This window comes from Trematomus bernacchii, unplaced genomic scaffold (assembly GCF_902827165.1).
Source record: "Trematomus bernacchii unplaced genomic scaffold, fTreBer1.1, whole genome shotgun sequence".
In the NCBI taxonomy this organism is placed as follows: domain Eukaryota; kingdom Metazoa; phylum Chordata; class Actinopteri; order Perciformes; family Nototheniidae; genus Trematomus; species Trematomus bernacchii.
The window spans coordinates 1,957,700-1,985,179 of NW_022987839.1; the positions used below are offsets into that span (position 1 = coordinate 1,957,700).

The 27,480-nt window shown below is 40.8% G+C and overlaps 1 protein-coding gene across 1 annotated transcript in view; it reads left to right on the forward strand.

Moving 5' to 3' along the window:
- LOC117500252 (receptor-type tyrosine-protein phosphatase mu-like) overlaps positions 1–27,480 on the forward strand; it is a 154,319-nt gene that overhangs the window by 58,419 nt on the left and 68,420 nt on the right. Inside the window, 3 exon segments of the mRNA XM_034153057.1 lie at positions 2,546–2,839; positions 19,391–19,699; positions 21,611–21,720. Of these exon segments, the coding sequence (XP_034008948.1) occupies positions 2,546–2,839; positions 19,391–19,699; positions 21,611–21,720 (713 nt within the window).

The following is a 27,480-nucleotide window of genomic DNA, read 5'->3' on the forward strand; positions in this document are numbered from 1 at the left end:
TTCTTTGAAGTATAAAGATGCTTATTAAGCAAACAAATAAATGACATCTTCTAATCGCACATCCCATCTGCTTTTTCAAGAGAAATAATAAAAGCCAAACAATTACAAAAAAAACTGAGGTCTTTGTTTTCTGAAGCAGAAATTGAGAAAAAACATTTTTTACATGTATTCTTTTGGATGTTTTAAAATATTACAAATGCCAGGCACCATTATAACCCCAGTATTTTTTAATGGACCCATTTTACTACGAGGGAGGGCCATTCACAGTGAGCCTGTGCTGCTTTTAGTAGTTTCATTAATCTGAGCATATTGCCACTTAATTCAGTTAAATCCCTTTTAAAACAAAACAACAGACCACAAAAGACCATCAAAACAAGCCAATGGTTGAAGCCAGATTTTGGATCTCGTCATCCTTATGTCTGGCTCCAGCATCCAGACTGCGAGTCCAGAGAAGTCCTGTGGGATAAGCTGGTTCGCTTTAGGTGATGTTTGACAGCAACACTGGGAGTTTGGATTAGTGGGAGTTTAGGGACCGGCAACTGAGGTCAGCGTACGGTAACCATCTGCTGGGGGAGATCCTCCAATTCTCTGTAGGACAACAGTCCTAATGTGCCTGGAGACTTCTCTCTCTCTCCATGACAACTCCACAAGAAGCAGCCAGACGACTAATGGTATTATTCTGTTACACGTGTGTGCTCATTAGAGCTACTCACCGTGGCCTCTGGGACACGAAGCTATTGTAGTACATGACAAGGGTAGATTCCTAAGCAACACTTTGACTGTGGGTTTCTGGTTGCACTAGGAGACATGAAAGACATGCTGGTTAGATAATAGATAGTGAAGATGTCCTTATTTTAAAATTGCAATGGTGGAACAACCATCTTTGTTAAATGTGACTTTAAAAAGTGAAGATAGAAATGTAGAATTCATCTTTTAGATGTTAGAGGTTTCTCCTAACCTCAAATGTTCCTGCAGCATCCCTTTGTCAAGAGTTAAACCTAAAGAAGAACTCAAATGTTCACAAATTGCTTTCAGATGTTAGTAAATAGAGTATGGAAAGAGTTATCTTAATTAAAAACCATAGGCAGTTTACTATTCTGAAATATCAGAATTTGTAGTAATTGTGCACATTTAATCCATTTGTAAAGGTGACCAGAAATCACATTTTGTACAGCGAGTCTGTTTGACACAAAAGGCTGCAGCACAGATGACAAAACGCTTTGAAACTGTTTGGATTGAAGTGCAATCATTGTGTTTCTGTCATTACATCTCTGAAATTCGCTCTTTGTCTAGTTTTGCCTTGGTTTTGAACAGCAATGCGCATAAAACCTGTGTCATTGTGTGAGGTCACGACGAGATAAACAAAACAAGGACCCAATCATAGAAAAACAGCTCCATGGCACCAACTGAGGACTAAAAGTTGACAATACTTTAACTGCACTCTAGATCAGTTTAAGAAATATGTACATATGATTGATTTCCTACAAGACCCATTCATATTCAGCTCTTTGGTATTTGAAATTTGCTTTCACAATGACATTTACAATATATTTACTGAGACATTTGTTAGAGACTGAATTATGTTCAGAGGGCACCGAGCCTTCGCAGCAGCTGGCCCTAGGCTCTGGAACACTTTGCCCCTCCATGTGAGGTCGGCCCAGACCGTAGGGGTTTTTAAATCCACATTAAAAACACACTTCTTCTCTCTGGCTTTCTAATTAGAGCGGAGCATGACTCCTGACTTTTCCGTGTGTTTTATTCTTATTTTGTTTTTTAAGTTATATCTGTTGTAATTTATTGTCATTTATTGTGTTTTATAGTAATGTGTTTTTTATTACATGTACAGCACTTTGGCTCGACCAAAAATCGCTTTTAAAATGTGCTTTATAAATAAAACCTGATTTGATTTGATGTTGTAAAACTAAGAAGCACTATTAAGCTTTTTGGTGTTTTCCCTATAGTGTGCTATATAGGTTTTTGTGTGCATGTAAATGGTCTGCTCAGGCTAAACTCCAACTCTCCCCTTTTAACATAGCTGTGATTTGGGTTTCCCCATCAATTATTTGTACCTTTTCAGAATGACAAAATACCACAACAGTCATGAATTGAGAGATTAAACCAGACAAAAGATATGACAAGTTAAGTAATGGTCAATTAACAGCGACTATTCCTATCGATTTAAATCAACACATTGTTGAATAGAAGTAGAATTTGCCAAGGTTTTTGTGACTCTAGTCATTGTACTACTGCTGATGAGATTCCCCCACAATGCTGGAACTATTGATTGCTACTGGCTCTTCTTGAATACCTCGATAATTGGGAAACATGAATAGGTTCTTCATTTGCTGCAGAAGAATTTTTATTGTGTTGATTGTTCGAAAGAAGTAATTGATTTTGAGCGTCTTGTTTGCTTGGTAAAAAAAATTCTTTATGTTTTTTTGTTGGAATGTCACTGCTTTTTACACAAATAACAAATCAATTGATTGTTTTCCCCATTTCCAATGTGTTTTTTTTTAACATCAATTAAATCTTTTTGATTCACAAGAGCCCCCAGTGCCCATCGCACCCCCCCAGCTGACTGCCGTCGGAGCCACCTACCTTTGGATCCAGCTCAACGCCAACTCCATCAACGGGGACGGTCCCATCACCGACAGGGAGGTGGAGTACCGCACTGTTTCCGGCACCATGTACGACCTGCAGCCCGTAGACAAGACCACACACAAGATCGGCCACCTGGACCCTGACACAGAGTACGAGATCAGTGTTCTGCTGACCAGACCTCTGGAGGGAGGCACCGGAGCGCCCGGACCCCCTCTGAGGGCCAGGACCAGATGTGCAGGTGAGGTCAAACACACCATTACTTACAAAGCACCGCTGGGATTTGAGAGAACTTGTACATTATGTTGTTTCTCAGTGGCACAAGAACAGGCTTAAAGAACTGTACAGACATCATGTTGTAGATGTGTGTTACAGTATACTGTATCACACCCACACTGTTTTCTTAAGCTTTGAGAGAGAATTAAACAGAAACACCAAAGTCATTCATCCACTTATTTTCAAATATGTTGAACCTACATTTCTCAACATTTTAAAATCTATCTGCAATGAAGGTTATGTTTTGTCTGATTGTCAACACGGACAACCGCAAGATTGTCAATGAAACTTGGGTGATATAGGCCAAGGAGGAACTCATTAAATGTTGCAACTAAACACGTTATTTTAAATCTATGGCACAGCCTTGGTAAAGGTCGGCTCACTCAAGAGTGCCGTTTTAGTTATCTTGAGTTCCAAGGTTTGTTCCAGAGTTACAGTACGTACCAGTATTGTAGAGAACATTTTTATTTAGCTAAGGTTGCCATGTCAACACGTGCAGTGTGCCATTGCCTTTGGCATGAAGTTAACATCCAACAGCCTGGACTGTATGTATGAGCTAAATTAACTTTGAAAACCCACCCTAAAGAATACCACAAGTAACAGGTAATAATTGAGGTACTACTGCTAATTCACAATCCATTGGTAGAAACGGTCTATTATAACCAAAGTAAGAGCTGCTTGTGTATTCTCTAATGAAATGTGCTTTTTAATCGACCCTTCAATCCCCGTCTCTGTACGATGCTTTGTCGGCCTGTCAGTGGGTTCGAGGTTGCTGAAAATTGTCATGGAGGTCAAGTTTTTGTAAGGTTGTTTGTGTGCCAATGCACTAACATGGGGATTCATGTGTGTTCACAGCTGTTGCAAATTCCACTTGTTTCTTTCTCATTACAAATACATTTCTTCAAAGTTTTATTTTAGACAGTCCATTCAGAATTACTTTTGTAACAGACCTTGCAAAACAACACAAGAGTTGGCGAGCAGCTCTCTCTGAACTCTGGCTTGATAATTAATGACCTGTCAATCACACATCAAACACGCTGCCCAGGGAAGAGCAGGATTTGGAGCTTTTGATATCTGTTAGAAGATAATTAGCAAATGTGATAGCCAGAATAAAAAACAAAGTTAACTTTTACTGTCAGCTATTTGAACCGTTCCAACAGAACTCCTCTCTTGTACAAGAGAAAACAAATAAGCGAAAAAGAGAGATTCAATTGAATTTGTAAAATTTCTGAAGAAAAAATTAGCAGTTCAAGCCTTCCATTCATTTAGTGGTTAATTATTATTTTATTAGTATTGCCTTAGGCTTGTTGTATTTGCGTTTGCACAATCCCTAGTTCACTTTTGCAAACAAAACATTCAAAAAGATTCCCACTTTAACAAATCACCCCCTGCTTACAATAAATGGCCATCAGGGCTCCATTGTTGGTAAAACTCCATTGTGTTTCCTCTAAAGTCTCATTGCGTTTAAAGTAAATAACTGCAGCTTACAATTGCCCAACATATATCATTGCCATTTTACTTTGGTAATGTTTTTTTCTATAATAGACAAAGCCCTCTGTGTTTCCATTGTTTCCACCTATAGATCTTCATTAAGATTGTTGGCATACGGACATAAATAGTCTTTTTAAGTATGAATTCTAACTGAGCACCTGTGCATACTGTTTAGGCATAGCAGAATAACTGCAAATACGTACTTATAAACCAGTGGAATAATAACAAGTTTAAGTAAACTCTTTCAACACATCCCTTAGTGTTGGGAACATCTGTGTGTCAACATAATTGATATGATTTATGGCTTTCTCCAGACATACAGTAGATCTTGAAACCGCCCTGCCACATGGTTGACTTTATAAATACTTGTTTATTCATCTTAATTCTCATTCTGAAGTTCCTGCGAGTTTCCTAATTCATCAGCAACACAGATTGATATCATGTGTGCGACAGAGTGGCACCTTTTTACATTTGGATCGTTACGTTGCTGATATACTATGGGCTTTTCAATCTCAAACATGTACATAAACACTTTGAGAGTGCCTGATGATATTGTACAAATTGCCCTTCTCACAACATTAACCAGCTAAATTCCCATGCCGCACTAGGATGCCAACTCGGGGAACAAAACAAACCTAGCCTCAGCATTTTCCCAGGCTAATGCCGTGTGGTGTCCAGAGAAACGCTGATGAAAATGGGATTTTTCTCCCCTCGCAGCCCAGGGTGTAACCCCCTCTCCCCACTGTGAAGGTCATGAGCTCATTCATTTTTAGCAGGGCTGATAGGGATGAATGGCCCTACCTGTGCAGCCTTTCTGAGTCGGGCCCAGCTTCTGCGGGGGTCCTAACCCTCGGCCACCCCGCCGGCCACAGTCGGGGAGATTGATGGCCCCGACTCCTGAAGTGTGTTTGAGGAAGCAGCTCTTGATCTTGTCCGGCACTCTGCTGGTCTTTGCCACTGACAGGCTGGGCCTCGGCAGAGCTCCTAATTGAACGGTTAAGACTCACAGGGCTGTGTGATACATCACTGTTGATACAGGCAGGGCCGAGGTCTCGCTCGCCCTCTCCCTGCACTGCTGTCTGGAGGCACTAATGGAAATCTGTGGCCAGTTTAGAGCAATGTCTCTCATATAATTATTCATAGCCATGCCTTGGTCACTTCGCAAACTGAGCAATGTTTCTGATGACAAAGGATGTTTTAATTCAATGTTCTGTAAAATAGGGAATGTATAATGCATGCCGCCGCCGAATCAATTCAGAAGCAGGAGGAAGAAAGCGTCAGCTTTTGAAAGGTTTTCTTTCCAATGAGGCACTGCTATTACTTTTTCTAGTGAACATCAAAAGAATGTCCTATCAAGGCTCTGTGATTGCTCGAGGGGGTTATTTGTGGGTTTCAAGTGTTTTCAGAATGATTCAAACAACATTTGGCTTCTGTGTATACTCGTGTCTTCCGTCAGTGGATGTTGAATTTCACAGCCTGTTAACATTAGTTATTCTTCCCATTTCCTACTGGCCAAAATTACCCGGCAAACATTTGGAGCTAAAACAGAAAAGCTTTTGGTAACTGTGCTCGTCTTCCATGTGAAATCTGTGTCCGTGTGAAGTTGTTTACCACTTGAGTTCTCCACGCTTGGTAAGTGCTACTTGAAGGAAGACACTGTTTTATCAGGTGGTGCCCTAGGATCACAGCAGGGTGCCCTGCATTTCAGCAACTCTATTGAGAAACCATCTCACACTGAGAAACCATTTCCAGCCCACACTAGGACGGCAGATAAGCAAGCCTTAAACAACTTCTCCTCAGCAGTCTGAGCTGTACTTTAGATCGGTGTGGGAAAGTGTTTTCCAGTATCTTCACATTGCAATCTGCTTTGAGTTCAGAGGGTCGCAGACACATTTTGAATATGGATTGACAAAACCTTTGAGAAAAGCAAATACTTTCAACATTGTGTTACTCCAGTAGAACACTTATTCCCAAATGGGTGTATTCAACCCACTTCTGGTTACCTTGGACACTTAAAAGGAGGCCATTTTATGCTAATTTTCTGGTTCATATTTTTATTTTGTGCCTCTACTAAGAAATGTCTCCATGCTTTAATGTTCAAAAAGCTCTTTATTGTTCTCATACTGCCTGTGCTGCAGCACCTCTTTTCACCCTCTGTCTGAAACCAGAGCCCAGTCTGCTCTGATTGGTTAGCTGGCCGGCTCTGTTGTAATTGGTTAATCGCTTAGAGATGTCCCGCCCCTTATCACGTACAATGTGTTGGAGCGCTAGCCAATATAAGCCTGAGTGTTACATCGTGATGTCACTCTGTACCAGAAGTAAAAAAAGAAGTCCAATCGAGGCGTTGCAGGCGGGGTGTGTTGGATAGAATCTCCCTCTGGATGGAACTTCAGGATGTTGGCTTTTGCAGACTATTTATATGCTTTAAAACCTATATCATCAACTTAAAATGAGTAGGCAGCCATTTGAAGTTGATTAAGCCAGAGCAAGGGGTGCACGTGTTTGCACCCTATGGCCTCTGCTGGCTGCTAGCTCTCAGGCGCTTTAAAAACAGAGCAACATGCTGTCCATGCTGCGTCCAAACACCTGCTCAGACTCCCACCCCTGCCAAGTCCACATCTCCATCTATAAGTTGTCTCCATCTGCGCTCCGGCACCACGTGTGGGAGTAGTCTCATCGGTTTGTTTTTGCTTTGCCGTTCTGTTGCACAGAGTGCTATTAAACACTGGGGAAATGAGCATTAATCAGGAATCAGCCCTCACATTAAACACTCGTTTGTAACAGCGGAGAGTAGGGAGGAGCTGTGCAATTATGTTCTCCCACACCAAGGTTGGTTATTTACATTTAGCCTCCTGGTTAGTTTGTCCAAAGAGCAGGTCTGTTTTCATGCAAATGAGAATGTCTAGCAACGTGAACATGGTTGTTGTGGTAAAATACCTTAATCTTCCAAGTACAATCATTTGTCTCAGTGACATAACAACTTGAAGGACAAGTGTGAATGTTGCCTCAGTGAATGTTAAGACGATTTACCAGCATACCTAAAAGAGATCCTGCTGACTTGTTTTCAGAAAAGCACATTATTTATAAATCTACACGACTTGATGAAAAGTCATTTGTAGTCAGGTATAGGTTTTCAAATGAATACATGCATTCGGAAAGCACTCCTTGCATGTGCAATAGGTGTGTCTGTGGATCCTTAACATATCAAAAACTGGCTGCATCTAAACTAATGTGTTGCTCTCTTTGTACAGTATGTGCATTAAAGACCTTAATGAAAATGTATATACAGTATAACAGCCCAAGGTTACAGAGGGTCACTTTGGAATGAAGTCTTACTGTAATTTTCACCATGGCTAGAATAATATCTAAAACCATTCTTCTGTACCTTGTGTCACTTAGTATAATTCATGTATAGGTTCAACTGCATAAGGTGTGAGCAGTACAGTCTTGGTGCAATTTACTGTGAGGAAGTTATTCTACATAGAACCAAATACATTTACTAAATTATGAAAGCAGCCCTGTGCCCATCTGTGTTATTCATAGAAATCCCTTGAGATGTTTCATCATATCAAGATCACCATATCATATTGATATGTATGTATTTCGAACACATTTTGTAATAACAAATCAGTAGACCGTTTATTTGATTGAAAACCAGATGTAATGCCTTACTATAAGCACGGTTAGGTTAGATTGTTAATATCTTTTTATAGTATACTACAACTGCAGAGTTAAAGAATACAAGAAATGGAGTGAAAGTCCAAGGACTGAAGTACAGTACAGGTTGACAAGAAATGGGGATAGTGGTGGTCTAATGGATAGTGAGGTGGGCTGAAGATTGGAAGGTTGTGAGTTCAAATCCCGCCAGGAACACCACCACTAGTGTGCCCTTGAGTAAGGCACGTAGCCCTTAGTTACTCCAGGGAGAATGTCCCTGTAATTGTAAGTCGCTTTGGATAAAAGCGTCAGCTAAATGAAATGTAATGTAATGTATAGCATGTTATTACTAACCTGCCAACCAGGTAACGGGCAACATCTTACCTTACTTTGAGTCACACACAGAGCCAGTACATTTTACCTTTACCGATTTTGTCTAACCAAGCTTTACCATTTGATTAACAGGTAGATTGATGATCTGTCAGCTATAACTGCTTTTTGATCCCCTCTCTAGCTTGATGCATGTCTACAGGGCAGCTAGCCTCGGTGAGATCTATCCCTTTATGATGCTCCTTTTCTTTTGCTACAGCTGAGATTGAGCAGATCTGTCTCTGTGGGTCTGAAAGGACACCGTTTGCTAGGTTTGATGTGTCTAATTAATGCTATTGTTGCCTCGAGGCTTGAAAAGAAAGCCACTTCACCTCACCATCTCAGATAACATTGGTCTGGTTTGTCACCTACAATAGCTGGCAGTCATGTGACCTATAGGGGTTTATATACCGTCTGAGGCAAGGCGAATGAAAAGCCTTGGTTTGAGGCCCATTGAATTTGTGTTCCTTTGTCAGTGGGAGAAAAACAGGATAGATTGAGTTTTTGGTGTGCAGGAAGGTTATAGGAGGACCACAATAAAAGTCTTTTTTTTATCACAGCCAGTTGGAAGTATAATGGTGAATTGTGTTCTATGATATTGGCTCTGCAAAAGGTAGATTGCATTTTTCTCAAGGACACATCTTCAAACTTCTGTCGGAAAAGAGAGAGACATAGAGTGAGAGAGACTCTGCATTTATAGCCGTTTCATTATTATTATTTCACTCTTCTCTATCCCTCCATCTATCCGTTCCCAAAACACGACGGAATTGAGACTTTGAGAACAGATGTGCTCAAACGATACTCTGGTGACATGCTCGTAAACGTATTCTCTTCCTACTCTAGAGCTGCATCTTGAGATCCTCACAAACAATTATCATCGAGGTTGTTTGTAACCTCAGCTCTTAAGCCTCAAGAGAGTGATGAATAGCTGTAGTTTAGTCGCGCTTGGCAAGTTCTTTTTTTTCTGCTGTTTAAAAATTTGAACTGAAGTGCTTCTCAAGGTCTTTAAATGTTTCTATTCCTTGTCTTTAATTATTCATGGTCTATCTGCTGTAATTTTTGTCACAGATTTTCTCCATCCTTTTGCTGAATTATAGATGTCCCATTCCCCTTGCTAGGCGTCCAGGAAGCACTCATTCAGTCTGATTGTATAACTCAAGACTATTTCTCCCGTCTCCTCCTCAACTAAAGGACAGGAATGTCAGTAAGGTTTGGATTTATATCCCGAATTCCCCCCACCTAGATAGCTAGATCTTGGATCCCATATATCTCCTAAGTAGGCGGCTCAGAAAACGCAGCAACCATTTCACAAAGTCAAGCGGCTCACTTTGATTTACACTCTCGGTAACACCCTGAGTTGAATGCGACACATGCAGGTTTTTGGCGACAAATGACAACGCCACACGGGCCATCTGGGGAGAGTTGAAGTTGAAGAATCACCTTGGTAACCTCCCACTGCTCCTGTACAGATTGCGAGCCGGTCGGTAAATGAGGGCTTGTGTTCTTCCTGTGTGTAAGCCCTAACCACAGGCATTTTCCCAGGGAACCTGAACACGAAAGACAAAGCCTGTCTGACAGTAAAGATGGGTGTGTGGGAATGTGTGTGTGTGTTAAGACGGATGGGGGAGGATGGGGTCATTCCTGCCTGTCACTCTGACCCCAATCACCGCACAGCATATTGGTGGAAACGAAATGAAAGATTGATTTAACCAGTTCCACCTCCGCTGCCTCCACTCTTCCCATCAACTGGCTGTCCATTTGTTTTCATCCGGTTGGTGGGCTCACCTTTTGCCCCTCAGGAAGACTTGCTAGGTTTGTTCTTTTAATCCCTCTAAATGGTCAGTGAGCAGCAGAAACTATTTCCCTCTGACATTTTATACCCTGTTACTTATTCCATTTCCCTTTTTCAAAATCAAATTTTTCAATACTGCAATCGACAAGAGCAATTTTTTATGATTTGGCATTTGGGAAAAAAAAGCAATTTAGCAATGGCAAGCACTATCACCTGGAAGCCGTAATGTGCATGTTGGTGTTTACCTTTCCTGTTGTGTGTTTTATAAATGGCTAAAATCCCAAACTTTCTCCCCCCCTCCAACCGAGACGCCTCCATTGGACTCCTTTGTTTACTTGGTGACATCACTATATAACACTCGTGGTTCTATTGCAGTGATGTGCGGTGAGGTTCATGGCTGGTGATGCACTGACTCACTGAGTCAGATTTACAAATATTATATTTTGACCTTAATCGAAATATTCGGTTATTTTCAAAAGCTTTTTTAGTCTGATGCTTCGATTCATTTTAAACAGACTGTTCAACAAAAGGATACCCAAAATCTAAATATTGGATTGTTCTTTCTTAGTAAGATCCCATTTTCATTACAAATGTGGTCTTACCTTGACTTGAAGATGAAGTCCATGCTATCCTTCTGGACAACAATCTCCATTACTGTTTTGTAAAAGTCCTCCTTATCTTCCTCTAGTTTCAAAAGTCTAGTTTGTTGTTTGCGTCTACCGTCTCTGCGTAGAATGACAGTAGCAACAAGAACCTGTGGGCTCACGTGCGCCCCCTTCAGTGCGGCAGAGGTTATGGCTGCCTCCCCTTTTTTCATTGCCGTTGTATATGTGTAGCGAGCCTAAATATCATATATACGTGAAATAAGTTATTTAGAGACTATGGATGGCGAGGATAAATGTAATAAAGGGATCTACAAACATTACATTGGTGACCTACAGTGAGATGGTAACAGGCATGCGCTTTGGGCCCGCTTTCCGCCAGTTTCTGTGTGGTGACGCATTCTGAGGTGAGGCAGATCTCATCTGTGCCTCACCTCACCCCACAGTAAATGGCTTGAGCGCGCTCACAAAATAAGTGCCCGCGCTAAATTAGTGCCCGTGCTCCAGCAAGTTACTGTGGGCTTACGTGAGGCAGAGCACGTCCCTGCCTCACTTCTCATCGCTCCCGTAGCGGAGCTCGGCAAATTTGCTGATTTTGACTATAAAAAGCGATTAGAATCATACATAAATCACACTTACAACACAGATCAGTGGAGACATTTTATTATTATTACTATTTAGTTTTTCTTTAGTTGTTTTCCCGTTACATTGGAGTATGACAGGTGAGGCTCTGCCTCCCCTGCCTCCACGTCACTGTTCTATTGGCTAGGACACAGAGGCGGGACACCTCTAAGCGGTTAACCAATCACAACAGAGCGAGCCAGATAACCAATCAGAGCAGCATTGTGGCAAGAGGTGCAGCAGCAAAAATAAAGCATTTTTGAAACATTAAAGCATGTAAACAGTTCACAGTAGAGGCACAAAATACAAATATGAACCTGTAAATTAGCATAATAGGGCCCGTTTAAGTCCATCGCTGCTGTGGTTTGCATCATGGTACTTACTTTATCTCCACCCCACTAAATGATGCCTTCATGATTAATAAACTGTAGAACCCCTTTAGGCTTTAGTGGGCTCTGTATGATGCAAAACATGATGAAGTCATTATTAATTCATGAACTAACTGATTTCTATCTAAATATACAGTATGTTTGGATTATCAGGCATGTAAGTGGATGCTTTTGTGTTGTGAGTGGCAAACTATTTACTTCTTTGTTTTCAAACCACTAGCACTTGATTGATGCATTCTGCATGAACAGAATTGCACACTTCGCACCAGTGTCATAAATCAGTCAGTCAACAGAAACAAACATGCATCATACATTTACTTCTAAAATATGCAAAACCTACTCTCTCCAGTAACATGAATCCAATGTCAACTGAGAATATACTTCAACTTGTTAACAAATAAAACTGTAGATATAGTCTCAATAATCCAATAAAAGAAACTAGTGTCAAACAGTTCATTTGATTTGTGTCCGTACATAAAAGGACTAGTTTTCCAAAGAGAACCTTTTCGTAACATGAATTTCCTTTTAGCTCAGATTATGGTCAAAATTGCAATTTATAAAAAAATAATAATAAAAAAAAAGGCCAATAAAAGAGGGGGGTGAAGAAAACTGACCCCTTGTTTCGAAGCATATTCACTGCATTTACACAGATTAGCTGGCAGCATACAGTAGGATGGTCAATCATAAACAAATATGGGCACTGACTTGGTATGATTTGACATTGTTGGGTCGTGTCATCTATCATCCTCCCGTGCTGCTGAGGTCTGTCTCACTTCCCTCCCCCCCCTCATGTTTTGGCTCTCCCTTTCTATTCAGTGCTGTGAGAAGGAAGGCGTTCGGCCATTCATCTCCACCCCTACAGCTTCAGGGGGTTCATCAGACAAGGTGGCAGCCCAGCACCGGGGCTCATTCTGTGGTTTCAATTCGATCCAGCACGTTGTAGGCCCCTCCGCCCCTCATCCTCACCCATCATGGCAGTCTCATTTATCACGGGGCCTATAAAGAAGGACTTGATAGAGTGAGGAGCGACCACCACCATTCAATAAATCCTTGTGATTATCCACGCCTCCAAGGTGTATGGGCAAAGTGTCTCTGCGTGTGTGTGTGTGTGTCCTGAGCGTGCGGGCATTTGTCTCTGACTTTGTAATGGCTGTGCAGGGTGACGTTGGAACACAAGAGGTCCGTGTACAGTGCCTTTTAAAGTGCTATCAATTATAACATGTGTACACGCGTCAACCCCAAGGCCCGGTTTGACTTGTTGCATTTGATGAACAAAAACCTTGGCACTTCTCCCCCTCCCCCTCCTCTGTCTTGGCTTTCTTTCTCCAATCCCTCCACCCACCCATCCACCCACACATTGACTCCCTCCATCTCTCCCCTCTTAACCCTCCCTCCCTCCTCTTTCTCTTCCTACAGAGGATTGCATAGAGGAGCACTCTAGGAGGGTGATGGAGCTTTGATTGTCGGTTATCAAAAGCTATCATTACGGCTCGCTTCTGCGGGATATGAAAATGATTTCCTAAGTGTAAAACCCATGTCATTACCTCAATGGCCTCAGTGCTATCACTGAGATGTAATAGAAAGAGGCAAACAAATGTGCTCGCCTCCCCGCCCGCCCAGCTCAAACAGAACACAGTGAATAACACACAGCAATGGAGAGATAAGTGACGGCAATACCAGGCCTCGCTGCCTGGAATGGAACACTTTACATGAAAACAGCCCTCCGACCAGAATTTAATCTTAGCCGTTGTCATGTTGTTTTGCTACTGTCTACAACGAAGGCACCTGCGTGTGACGAGACCCGGCTGCCACTCTCCAGCAAGGAATCCGACAGTCTACATGCCATCGTGTGAAAGTCGAGGCATTTCTCTTTTTTCATCACCAAACAGCCAAGCTTCCCCCCCCCTCCTCCTCCATAACCTGAGCGCCGTTTCATCCTGATGAGATAGCACCCAGTCTCAGGAGCCGCATTGACTTGACAGTGGTTTCTAATCATTGGAGAAGTAGTCCTTTCTTCCCCCCACACCCTCTCGGTTCTGTTTGCTGAGCAGGGAGATGGAAGCGTATGCCAGCAGCAGGCTTTTCTGCTCTTAATCGATGTGGATCTGATAAAGATCACGGCTTTCTGAATGACTCGTACGCTGCGAAGCCTGAGGAAGATCTGATAAGTAAATCGTTCTTCTGTACATATAGCCGGTAAGATGCTGAGGAACCAGATCTGCACTGCTGTGCATGCGTATGGACACTCGCATCAGACCGTAAACACACATTGTCCCCCCTCAAGTGCACACACACACACACACACACACACACACACACACACACACACACACACACACTTGTCTTGCAGTAAAGTGGCTGTGCTCCGGACATGCCCAATTTGTTTCCTTTCATCCAGGACTAATGTCTCGCTCTACCCAGGGGCTAAGTACACCATTTGAAGCCTCCTCTAGGACAGAAGGCTGCAACATGCGGTTATTTGTTTGTTTTTGTGTCATGTTTGGGGGAAATCATGTTATCGCTACAGCTGCAGTACCGTGTATGCAGGGCCCTTTCAAATTAACAAGACGCAATAATGTGCTGATCATTCCTAAAAACATTATTTAAATGTCATGCTGTAATGACAAAAAAATCACTAATAGTTCTATGTAAATGTCAAATTCAAATTATTCAATTACACCGTTGAGTGTGGGGCAGGTGATAATTTGTTCACCGCTTGGAATACCAATCCAGCTCTCACTGGGACTCCTTCTGTGTGCCCTGGCATAAGATAGACCTCAGTAATATCCTGCTCCAAGGGATGCTTTCATAGCCATTATTATAACTCTATTCCACTCGAAATATCTGCCATACTGGAGAGATATTAGAGTCATATTTTCAGTACTTTCACCCCAATGTCGCCCCCAGTGTGTGATAGCTTTTACGGATTGTAAAATAAAAAAATGGTATGGATTTCAAGAGATAGCCCTGTTATTCCTTGTTGTGATTTGTGCTTGTGCTTTTGATACTGAGCCTCTTACTGCTCGGTCAATAAAACTAAACTAGCAGTCATAGAAGACTGGGATAATAGGCTCATCTCATCAGCTGTCATTCATGGGGCCTATTTGAAAATGGCTGCACGGCCTCCCATCTATACACGGAAAGGTTTATAAAGGATATCAGCCATTCAGTGCGACCCATTCATTTGAGATTAAGTGGTGGTGGAGGAGGGTACAGGGTGCGTTTCCTTTTTCTTTTCCTTCAAAGTCAACCATGACCATTCTCTGAAATGGATGAGGCACCTTGTTGTTCAGGAAAACAGATGATGTCATTCTGAGTCATGGGGCACAAGTTCTGATTGAGCGTCCGCCACAGATCCTCACATTTTACTGCCTCCCTCAGACAGCTGGCATTTGCACTACAGGGAGCCAATGGGGTAACAAACAATTAGCCCTTTCTCAACAAAACTGCAGGGAGTGGGTATAGAATAGTCATAGGAGCTGTTTACTAAATGGTCAATATTCTTTTATGTTCACTACCACTGTTGGGGCACCAGCAAAAATATGTTTACAGGGGCTGTATTCTGCTCAATTTCAGGGTCATATTTCTATTTTGTTAACATTACATTATTATTACATGTCACTTGTTTGACGCTTTTATCCAAAGCGACTTACATACATTCAGTACTGTGGACAATCCCCACAGGAGCAATTTGGGGTGTCTTGCCCAGGGACACAACGACATGCTGACTGCAGTGGGACTCAAACTTGCTACCACCTGATTCGAAGTCCAGCACTCTATCCACTGAGCCACAGCCGCCCATTAACCCCGTTAACATGCTTTAATGTTCAAAAAGCTCTTTATTTTTCTCATACTGCCTGTGCTGCAGCACCTTGTTTCACCCTCTGTCTGCTTAGAGATCTCCCGCCCCTCAGCCTATCACAAACAATGTGTTGGAGCGCTAGCCAATAGAGGTGTGACAGTTACATAATGATGTCACTATGGGAGTGTGGGAGAGAAACCCCCTCTGGAGGAAACTTTGGGATTTGAGTCTTTGCAGATGATTTACATGCACAAAAACCTAGATAAAACACTAAAGGAAAGGTAACCCGCCAAAAGCATTAAAGGGGCTCTTTAAGGCCCAAAAAGACAAATGAATTGCATTTATAGCTAAATAATGAATTCCTCTTGTATCCATAGGAATCCATAGGTTAATCCAATGTGTCCGTGTCCCTTTGAAATGATTTCTGATAATCCATAAGCAATAAACCTGCTTTTCCATTTTCAGATGTCAGAGCGAGAAATAGGTTCACTCTGATGCAAACCTGCATGCGCAAAGCTCTCATTTCTCAAGGGTAACGTTGGTGTGTATGTGGAAACTCCCCTTCGATTCTATTGGCTCTAACGATCAGAAAGAGATGTCAATCACCAAAATCGACCAATGGGTTCCAGAGAAACGGTAAAAAAGGCCATTTCCACCCAGATCACCTCAGATGTGGAGTTTTTTTTGCTAAACCTCTCTAAAAAGGTCAAATGTCACTTTTTTTGCATCGATCTTGATACAGGGTACTTATTATATGTTGTACTTTGGATTCCTAAAGCTTTTAGTCTACCATCCCATCATCCAAGGGTAGTTTTCACTATAAGTAAAAAAGAATTTTTGGACGGACGCTATAATTTACAGTTTTTTACTATGTAAAATCTGAATTTTCTTTAAAATAAAAAACATCTATATTGATTCTGACTTTTCTACATCCAACTCACAGGTTTATCATTGCTTTGAGATAAAAGATTATTAATTTAACCCTTTTAGAAGGGAAGATATGGTCATTTGTTCTGGGAATGTCATTTTCGAGCCTGAGACCTGAAAAACAGGTCAACATGTCCTCCTATTATGTTGCATGGGCGATTTCTCTCCACATTGATATTATTCACAATTGAATACATCGGTTTGTGCCATATTCACAAGATGATACAAACATACAAGTATAAATCATACACATTTAAATGCAGAAAAATCAATGAGAGCAAGGAGCCGCTTGCCCTACTTTCCCCCCATCCCACCCCTCTTGTTGTTCCACAGATATTATAAATAATGTTTGTTTGCAATCATAAGTTCCTCTGTTCACATACATTCTCACATTACTTTACCCTATTCGCATTTTTTTTAACATAATCCTATTTTGATTTTCCTCCTTCTTGTGGCATGGTCTATTTTTCTCCACAATTATATTATCCACAAGTGATTCAGATTCTTGTTGGCATCCCTCCATTGGCTAGAATTAGGGTACAGTGGACATTATCTGTGATGTTCCACAAAGATGGAAGTGTGACATTCTCCTTGAACGCTCCAGAAATGAGACTTTCCTCCCATCCGCTCGTTCACGTCTTCTTGAGATTCACACTTTGGTGCATTTGTCACTTTGAGAGCATCTGGTTTAATTTGATTTCTTTGCCTGGCCACACTGCAATTCTCTGTGCTTTTAGTGTAACCATTGCCTACTGTGTGCGGCCAACAGATAGTTCCGCACATAAAAGGGGTTTAAACTTCTATTTTCTGGACAGCTTTTTCTAACATTGCAACATATTTGAAGATGCCTGTCCATCGCCAATTCTCTCCAGTTCTGTGTTGGAATCTCTTATTTTGAAAGTGTGAAGACATTTGTTTAAAATGGCAGCTCACTTTTTTTGAACCAATACATTTATCCCCGTACTCAAATATACTTTTCTCCTAGAGTTGACGTGGCTTATTTACTGTCTGTTGGCGTTAATCCTGAATATTTATTCCTTTTTGAAGATAGGTTTCGAACATACTATTTTATGCCAAAGTTTAACATTTGTATTAAATTCTAACAATCATTTGAGGCCAATACTAGTAAAGTCTATGCAAATAATTACACACTATCAAAGGAGTACACCTACACAGCATTTTCAAAAGATTTAACAATGTTACGCAGTTTTATTTAAGCTTTAATGGACTCTTAGCCAGTAGAATAGGTTTGCTTTTATAAAACCCAATAGACCTTCATGTTCTGTGAAGGGTTTTAGTAGTAGTTTTTCCAACTCTGTGAAATATAATACAATAAAATTAATTATTTATACAAAGTTATTTAGTTTTTATTTCTCCTTCTTTTCCTTTATCATTTCTGGAAAGATGTTTGCCCTTCCTGACACTTTTTGTTTTACATGTTTTCCCTTTTTCTATGCTCATGTACTGTAGGCTTCACATTAACATCCAATTCTCCGTCTGCCTCTTTCTGACCCTCCTAATGCTATTTCATCGAAGGATCGCATCCTTTTGTTTCTCCTAATGAAATCTGAAAATGTTCCATCTTTCATTCAACAAGCAGCCACATTTATTTTCCCTCACTGTTCTTCTTCCTACATTATCCTCTCCATTGTACAAGCTTCACATTTCCATTCATTCCTGTCTTGTAGCATTTTACTAGCAACACAAGAAACGTAATCTCGTTGTTAATCATTCCAGTACATTCTTTAAAGATTCCCAATAAAACTTGATCAGTTGGAAATGATCTTTTATATGGGTTGTCTTGTAAATTCAAGTGGGGATCACATTCGTAGGATGCCAACTGTTTTATTCATATAGATTCTTGCTTGTTTGTCAAGTCCTTTGTAAAAAATGAACAGAATGCTGGAGCTCCAGTCCAGTCTAGCCCCATGCACCTCCTGAATGTTAAACATGGCTGCTGTTGCTGCCTCTGAATTGCTGGACTGTGTCTCCTGGGGAACGGGGAAATTGAGCCCCGGCTCTTCCTAATAGGTGGTAAAGTGTTAAGTTCCAGAGAAATGGACTGCGAATTTAACCTGGAATGGAAATTGATCCCATTACCTCTTGCTTGGGCTGCTTTCCTCCCATAGGTAGGAGAGCAGGAGAGGAAGAGAGAGAGTAAAATAGACGGGGGAAGCAGAGAGAGAAGAAAGAGAGAGCGGGAAATAGAAATGGTGGAGCCACAGAAAGGGAGAGGAAATGAGGAGGGGGAATGGAGAGAAAAGAGGTGGAGAAAAGATGGAAAGAGAGAGGAGAAAATGGAGAAAGTTTGAAGAGAAAAGGCAAGGAGACAGAGTATTTGTGATTAGAGGTGATAGGATGGCAGTGGGGGTTGTGCTCTGCCTGGATTGGCAGGCTGGCTGACTCTGTATCACTGTGGCGCTAATAGCAGACCGCCACTGGGTGAGATGGGGAAAGGCAGAGGACAAGGCAGAGGAATGGCACGCTCTGAAGGGATGATACACCTCCTGCTGAGGGTTTCCACCAACAGACCTGAGCTGTCCTGGTGTGAGCCGCCACTGTGAGACCAAGTTAGCAACGGTGATGGGATGTGGCAATGCTCAGTATCAGGCTGTGGCTTTGAAATTTCTAAAATATTTTCTGGGAAAGTGAATTCCAAACAGAGTAAATGGTATTTCAATATGACACTGGTGGTGGATTTCCTTCAACCCAAAGGAGCACATCACCTTCCCTGTGCCCTGGCAAAGACCTTTTATAATGTCCTTGATTTTGTTGAAACTGTCTTGCACAAGCTTCCACTTTCATATGGCTTAATTTATTATCTGTATGCATGCTCACGCTCGTCTCTCTCTGTCCACCCCTCCAGAGCCCATGCACGGCCCACAAAAGCTGGAAGTGGTGGACATCCAATCCAAACAGGTGACGTTGCGCTGGGTGCCTCTGGGCTACAACGTGACCCGCTGCTACAGCTACAACCTGACCGTCCAGTACCGCTCCAAGGTGGCCGCCAAGGAGGAGACCCGCGAGGAGGTGGTCTATGACACCCAGAGCCGCGATCCTCAGCACACCATCCACAACCTGACACCCTTCACTAACCTCAGTGTCAAGATGGTGCTGCGCAATCCAGAGGGGGTCAAGGAGAGCACGGAGCTGGAGGTTCAGACTGATGAGGATGGTAAGAGTGATGCAAGGTTACTTCCTGTACAGGTCAGGGAAGAATTACACCAGAGCTTTTCTGCCTTTGTTTGAAAGAACAGATAGATTGAGAGGAAAGAGAGGGCAGTCATAGAGCAAAGGGCTGCAGGTATAACAAAGAGAGTGTAACGAAATATCTAAACAAACCCACATAGCAACCCAGAAACCCTTACTGTTTAATTATAGAAAATGTAGAATACAGTCATTTCACTGGAGAACTATAATGTTGTGTCAATGATATAGACAATGTAAGAGCAGAGAACCAGGCTGATGTATACAATTGAAAAGACAGGTTAGTGTAATTCAGGAGGAAACACAGGTTGCTGACTGTGAAATTAAATGTAGCTACTTCTTACTAATATTATGATTTAATCCTGCATAAATTGCATATTTAATGTTTCGCAAAAAACACAACAGACCTTATTCAGGCAGACCGAGATGGTGAGGTACTGTAGGCGATTTCCAGATAAAAAATATTGGATAAAACAATAATTTCCTTTCCGTTTGTAACATATTTTATAGGTTTGGCTGAAAGAGATTTAGCTAAATTGAGTTATCTGCTAATATACTGTAAGGAAAGCAAACAAACAACCCAAGATTCAAATAAATACATTAAAACTACAATATTTAAAATATTACATTACTTATATTTACCTTATTTTAGAGGAAGGAAAAAAAGCATAGCAGAAAAACTCACCTTTATTATAACATTTGTGACATTTTGATCTTAAACATCGGTGGATAACTCTCACCTGATCATAAAAAGCTTGCACAAAAGGTACATTTCTGGATTCTCCAAATATCTTTAAGGGGAGCACGAGTCAAACGAAAATCTTCTGTGTCGTCTGGTTGGTTCACCTCCTTCAAAGATGAAAGATCATCCGTGTTGCATCAGCATACACAGGAAATGAACTCTCAAGGAGCCTCCAGATAACAAACAGGCTCAGCTGACGAAAAGAGGTGTGTGTGTGTGTGTGTGTGTGTGTGTGTGTGTGTGTGTGTGTGTGTGTGTGTGTGTGTGTGTGTGTGTGTGTGTGTGTGTGTGTGTGTGTGTGTGTGTGTGTGTGTGTGTGTGTGTGTGTGTGTGTGTGTGTGTGTGTGTGTGTGTGTGTGTGTGTGTGTGTGTGTGTGTGTGTGTGTGTGTGTGTGTGTGTGTGTGTGTGTGTGTGTGTGTGTGTGTGTGTGTGGTGTGTGTGTGTGTGTGTGTGTGTGTGTGTGTGTGTGTGTGTGTGTGTGTGGTGTGTGTGTGTGTGTGTGTGTGTGGTGTGTGTGTGTGTGTGTGTGTGTGTGTGTGTGTGTGTGTGTGTGTGTGTGTGTGTGTGTGTGTGTGTGTGTGTGTGTGTGTGTGTGTGTGTGTGTGTGTGTGTGTGTGTGTGTGTGTGTGTCCCACATGAGGGGTTAAAGGACCACATTTCTTTGGCAGTATATTCCAGCTCGAGTAAACAGCAGAAAGATTACAATTCCCAAGAGGTTACTCGTTCATCTTTGTTTGCAACAGATTTCCAGCTGTAGGAAAGTGTTTTGCTGTTAAACATGTCAGGGAGTGTTTTGAGTGACAATGACGCGATAAATCTCACAAAGTCCTATTAAGCTATGTTTGACTTTGGCTCACGGCCATTTGTGTACTAGGTCCTTGAAGAGCTATTTTATTGATTGTTTTATGCACATCAACACGGACTGCTGTGCTGTTTAAATCATAAAAGAAAACACTGAAGCTGCAAAGTATGAACTTATTTTTTCAAACATTTGACTTGCCTTGAAAATTATGCACAGAAGATGAAAGAAATATCCATAATATGAATTCACAAGGGTCCTACTGTGTTTGCTTTTTCTACACCTTGAACAATTCTACTCTGTCACCAGTTTTAAGAAACGATTATTTGTTCCACAGTGCCAGGGGCTATTCCTCTGGAGTCCATTCAGGGCAGTGCCTATGAGGAGAAGATCATCCTGAAGTGGAGAGAGCCGGCGCACACCTACGGGATCATCGTTCAGTTTGAGGTACTCTAGCTCCAGGGTTAGCTAAATGTTGAACAGCTTTAGAGCGGAAAACAGACGTCCAATATGAGGCTGTTTGTTTCTCCTTCCTCCTCTCTATGGATCATGTGCATATGGGCAGTAGTGCACAGAGCTGTCAGAGAAATGTTCAAATAGATATTATCATGTGATTCCCTTTGTTGGCTTGAGCTAGGGTTTGAAAACAAAGTGAATCTGCTAGTTGGGGAACAGTATTTCATAAAGGGAGATTGCCAGTTACAGAAGGCATATTAAAGGTTATTCAGCTTGTTTTTAGGAAGATGTGTTCCTCAAACTAGTTTAGATAAGGTGTGAGTAAGGTACCATGGATATCTTATTGCTTTTTTCACATGAGCAAGGTACAGATAAAAGGCAGAACGACTTGCATATTAAATAAAAAGGATTAATGGTCGGTCTTGGTCAGGTTTCATTTCCAAAACGGTATATAATAAACTCAGTAAAATCTTTTGACGGTTTTTAATTAAAATGATGGGCATGTCTTAGACAATTCACCTTTTTAAATGTCTCAGTTATTTGTTCTTGAAGTCACAGGCCTGTGTTTTAAAGCCATTAAGTGCAAACCTTAACTGTTTAAATCACATAGGATCCATGTTTGTGGCACAGCCTAAAAAACGAAATCCCTCCGTTAGGTTTGCTAAAGTCACGAGTTTCACCACAGTATAAACCAAAGCTTCAGTTTTCCTTTCCACCCAAGTGTGTTTCACAGTAGTTCATCATTTAACCAGGAGAGAATCATCTTCAATCTGCCAAGAACTTCAGTCCTTCGACACATGAGCGACCTCTAAAGAAAACACAATCTCTGAAACACATATCACGATTCAGCACCCGGCAAATGTTGACATAAGGCTCCAAACGGCCCTTTCCACTCTTGTCTCGGAGCTGCATTGAGTCTTGAATAATAGAAACAGTCTTCACACACACACACACACACACACACAGGCGGTATATGTACACATTGATCTTAACCAGCTTAAGGTGGAAGTAATCCTCCAGCTTTTCCCAAAGATTGATTCTCCTCTGTTGATTCTCCCTCTTGTTCGCCCTTTGCTCACGCTTGATATTTTGACTAGGTTAGCAATCATTGACGGGGCTGTTCTTCATACGAGGAGCGCAGATTGAATAGTAAAAGAGATGCAATCAGGGTCGCTGTATAGGTTGCTCTATCCACTGCCTTGTTATCAGATGAATGAAATATGACTTACTCTTGTATCGGCACAGACATTTCAATCCAGGCCAGAAAGTCTTAAAGTCCTCCGAATAACAAGGCAGTGTTTATCAAGCGCGTGTAGTGCAGTGTTGTGTACTGTGTGCAGCACTTAGAGGTGCCGACAGCATGCGGGAAAACAATGTCTATAAAAACGGTAGGTTTACCACACACTCAATCACTTTTAGAGCAACATGTTTCAGTTGTTTATCTATTTAAAATTTCATGGAACAAGGAAAAGCCTTCAGAGCAAACGGCGTGGTTTGCAATGCCGCTTTGTCAGGTTCACTCATATTTACGTTGAGGCAAATGTGTTTCACTTTATAAAATACCTACTGCAGGCTATTATATTCCTACGCTGCAGCAATCACTTCTCTCTGTGTAAGTCTAAGCCTTTACAGTATTGTAATGTGCCGAGTTGAAGTGAGCTATAAGTCACAAATAATCCTCGAATAACACATTTTTCACGAGGCCCTGTTGCAAACATTAACAGTGTTTTGTGTCTGCTTGGTTATTAATTTCAGTCCGAAGTTTTCTGTTTATGTGAACCATTATCAATTAGGGGTATAAATGGTAAAAGCTAGTTTGGTTGCTTTATGGGAGAAAAGGATTTATATATAATGTTCTGTTAGAAGGGAGACACTGGGCACATTGAAAATATGCTTTTTGGAGTTTTCCCTTTCCTTTAGTGGGTTATATAGGTTTTGGTGTATGTCAATGGTCTGCTAATGCTAAAATCCAAAGTTCCCTACAAAGGGAGTTCCTCTCCCACACAACCCCCCCCCCCCCCCCCCCCCCCCCTGCCTGAAACACCTCCATTGGACTCCTTTGTTTACTTCCCTAACATTATGACATCACTATGTAACATTCACGCTTCTATATAAAGACCTTTTTGACCATTTAAAGAAAGTAATCATCACAAAATACAAATATGAACCTGAAAATAAGCATATGTCCTCTTTACAATTTGGAAAGATAGGGAAATAGTTATTCATTATATTAAATTTGTAATATTTGTTGTGCTCAATGGTATATACTGTATGGGTGCCCATAAATGGATAGGGATGTCAGCAGTACCTTAAATATCTGCTGTTTATATACAGTAAAGCATCATTATAGATTTTCTAAATATTACAAAACATCCTGACGTTATATTGAATCAGCTTTGTTTTAAAATAAGACTAATATTCATATCATCCTAACAAATGAGGTATAGCGAGCAGCAGCATGTTCCAGGTGTGTCCCCTTCACACCGCTGCAATCTGACTCTCTCTGGTTTAGACAAATAAACCACAATGCATTCTGCCGGTATTCCCCAGAAGTTGCTTCTTATAAGTCAGGACCTTGCTTTGATTTGACATTATCAAAGGACTCAAAGTGAAATACGTCTGACAAGGCCTGATATCAAAGGGATTTCAGCTCCACTCCTTTCTGACCAATCTCTGCAAGAGCCATTTCATTGACAGCTTTTCAGACTGACACAAGCCTGTTTTTCTTTAAAGGCATGCTGCAGGTTCTCCAAATATTCCTTGTTTATCAGTCATATTTTGTAATGTTTGTGAGTAAGCATTTTATTTATTTGATTGATGTTGTTGTTAGCTGAAAATAACATTATCTTTTGTAGGGAAATCACAATAAAAATATTCTTTTTTTCCAGAAAGGTTATTTTATATCATGCAATTTCCCCTTAGACAAACATTCTTATAAAACATGCAGCCTTTTCATATGACTTACATTTAGATTAATATTTACCGTAGGTCTATCTGAAAAGGTTAGAAATCGTCTATGTATAGAAGTATTAAGCAGACTTTAGGTGGGTTTTCTCTTCCGCTCCATCTTATTTTATGAGAACAGAGTACACAGTATCTTTCATCAACAGTTAGCTTCCTTCAATATTGTACGAGCAAAGGTGCTGGAGATTATGCAGGCATTTATATTTTATGAATGCTGAATAAATTCAACATTTTCCTGCCTCGGATAGAAAAATGTAAGCCGATGTGATTTGAAAAGCCTAATATAGCAGAATAGTTACAAGCCAGCTCAAATTAATTTGCTAAAATATTCTTCATAATTTTTCCTGTCAGCTCCATTATAATTGTTCAAACCTGTCCATGTGCCCACTGTTGACAAGTCATTTCAAATGCCTCTCCCTGAAATGTTATGATATAGGATTTGGCATCACAGACTCATTTCCCAGACAAAGACTAAATGAGAAGGCCTCGAAGCATTTCAAAACTTGATGGACACAAATTATGCAGCACTCCTAACTCCTTTTGTGTTTCTTAATTGGAATTATAATGGAGGTTTTCCTTTACCAGCAGAGGCATTTTCTTAAAGTGGGACTGTACAGTTATTCAAAATGGATATTAGAAAAAAAAAACACTCACCTTAATGCCTCCCTCCAGAGCCCCCTGTGTTTATTAATGGGGAAGGAATACATTAAGTGTATTTCCTCTCTCCTTTAAACCACAGGCTTGCGTCAGCTTTGGCTTTTACAGTAGAGACTAACGGCTGTTATGAAACAACTCCTCTCCACAGACCTTTTATACCTCGCTAATTTTCTGAAATGCCAGCTTAAAGCCTTGTTGACATAAAGTCAGAAGCTCGCACAGAAAAAAAAGAGCTACTTATCTCAACATAAGACTTTTTAAAGATTTCTCTGTGGCATTTGGCTTTACTGAAAAGAACAGCAGAGACAGAGAAACTAATTAAAAACTTTTCTGTTGTGTTTTGGACTACATTATAACAAAAAATCAATATGTTTTCCAAAAGTTCACTTGTTTGGTGTCATATGAGCATGTCATGTTTGTGTATAAATCATGCCTAGTGTATTACAAGACAATACTGAGAGTCTACAGTTGCTTGAGTTAAATGTATTCATGCTAACATGCTCCCATTAAAATGCTAGCATGCTGATGCTAAGCAGGTATAGTGTTTAACATGTTAACCATCTGTCTATGGGTAGCACGCTTACGTTTACTATTTAGTTTTAAACACGAAGAACAGCTGAGGATGAGGTAACGTCATTAGTACAACAATACTATAGAGAGGCGAAGTCCCTCCCTTTCCGGGGGAGCTCCATGGGACCTTATTTCGGAGAAATTATGTATTGAAGTCAATGGAGAGAGAAAGATTATCTTTCGATCCCGTTTGAATTGTGCCACGAATTACACATATGATGTTTGTCATTTTAAAAGATAATTTTGCAAGTCAAAAAAATTCAAATGTGTCGTAAAACTGTGAAGTAACACATTTTTTGGTGTGAAACCGCTCAATGAACTACATCTCTCGTCTCGCACCACACACCAAGACGGCCGTCACGTTGGCACATTTCACTTCTTTCTTTCAGAATGAGGCGAAAAGTATTAAAAGAGGTGAAAATCACTCCAAGTCTGGGCATGTTGAGAGCTGTACATACACACAAGGGGAGTTAGTCGGTTCCGTAAGAGCCAGCATGCGGGACCGGGATTCTGGGATTTGTAGTCTTTCTAGTTGCGTATTTTTCATAGTCTTATATTTCAACAGTTTTACGACAAACTGTGACTTTTTTGACATGGAAATGATTTTTTAAGATTGACAAACATCATATGTGTAATTCATGGCACAATTCAAACGGGATCGAAAGATACGTTTTCTCTCTCCATTGACTTCAATACATAATTTTTCCGAAATAAGGTCCCATGGACCGGAAGTAGATGGGCGAGACTTCGCCTCTCTATTGCATTTACATTTAGCTGTAATAAGCTGAGTATAGCTTCGGTCGTTTTTGTATAAGCATATACAGAAAGAAGTAGAAGTAGTACAACATAAGACTCTTTTTTTGTTGTCTGTTTTTTTACAATTTTGCAATTCTTCACCATAACACAAATAATTGTGCAAATGAATCCCCTCCTTTCCTACCATCCCCCAGCAGAAATAAGCTCAAAGAAAATACAAAAATACTGAATAGTTAATAGAAAGTTCAAAATACCAAAACAAAAATCTAGCCAGCTGCATGCAGCAGCACCAGAGTCCATGTACGGCGCATGATGGTGCACAGATGGCATATTTGCCGTTGAGCTCAGATGATGTGTGGGTGATTTTCAACGCCATCAAACAAAAGCTGAGTTTAATGGCAAGTAAATATGTTTTGCCGCTGACAATCATCTGGTTTTAGCTCCCTAAAGAAGGCAGGAACATAAGACTCTGCAATAAGAAGAATTATGTTGTGGCTTTCTGTAGGAATTTTGAATGGAGCAGAGGGGAAAGTGGAACAATGGATCGAAAAGCTGCAGAGACCTTTTTTTAAATTCACTTTATGAATGATGTGCATGTAAACAATAGTGCATAAGGAACATTGTGGGTATCTCTCTATGATTAATGTATGTGTTTATGACTCTAAAAGCTTTCTAACAACCCCTCCACATCCCTTATTTTACTCTATTTCTCTCGCCCCAATTTTATGTTTGTTTTGTATTGGAAAAACCAATAAAGACAATGTTTAAAAAATATATCTATTTTTACGATTATGTTCATAAGTT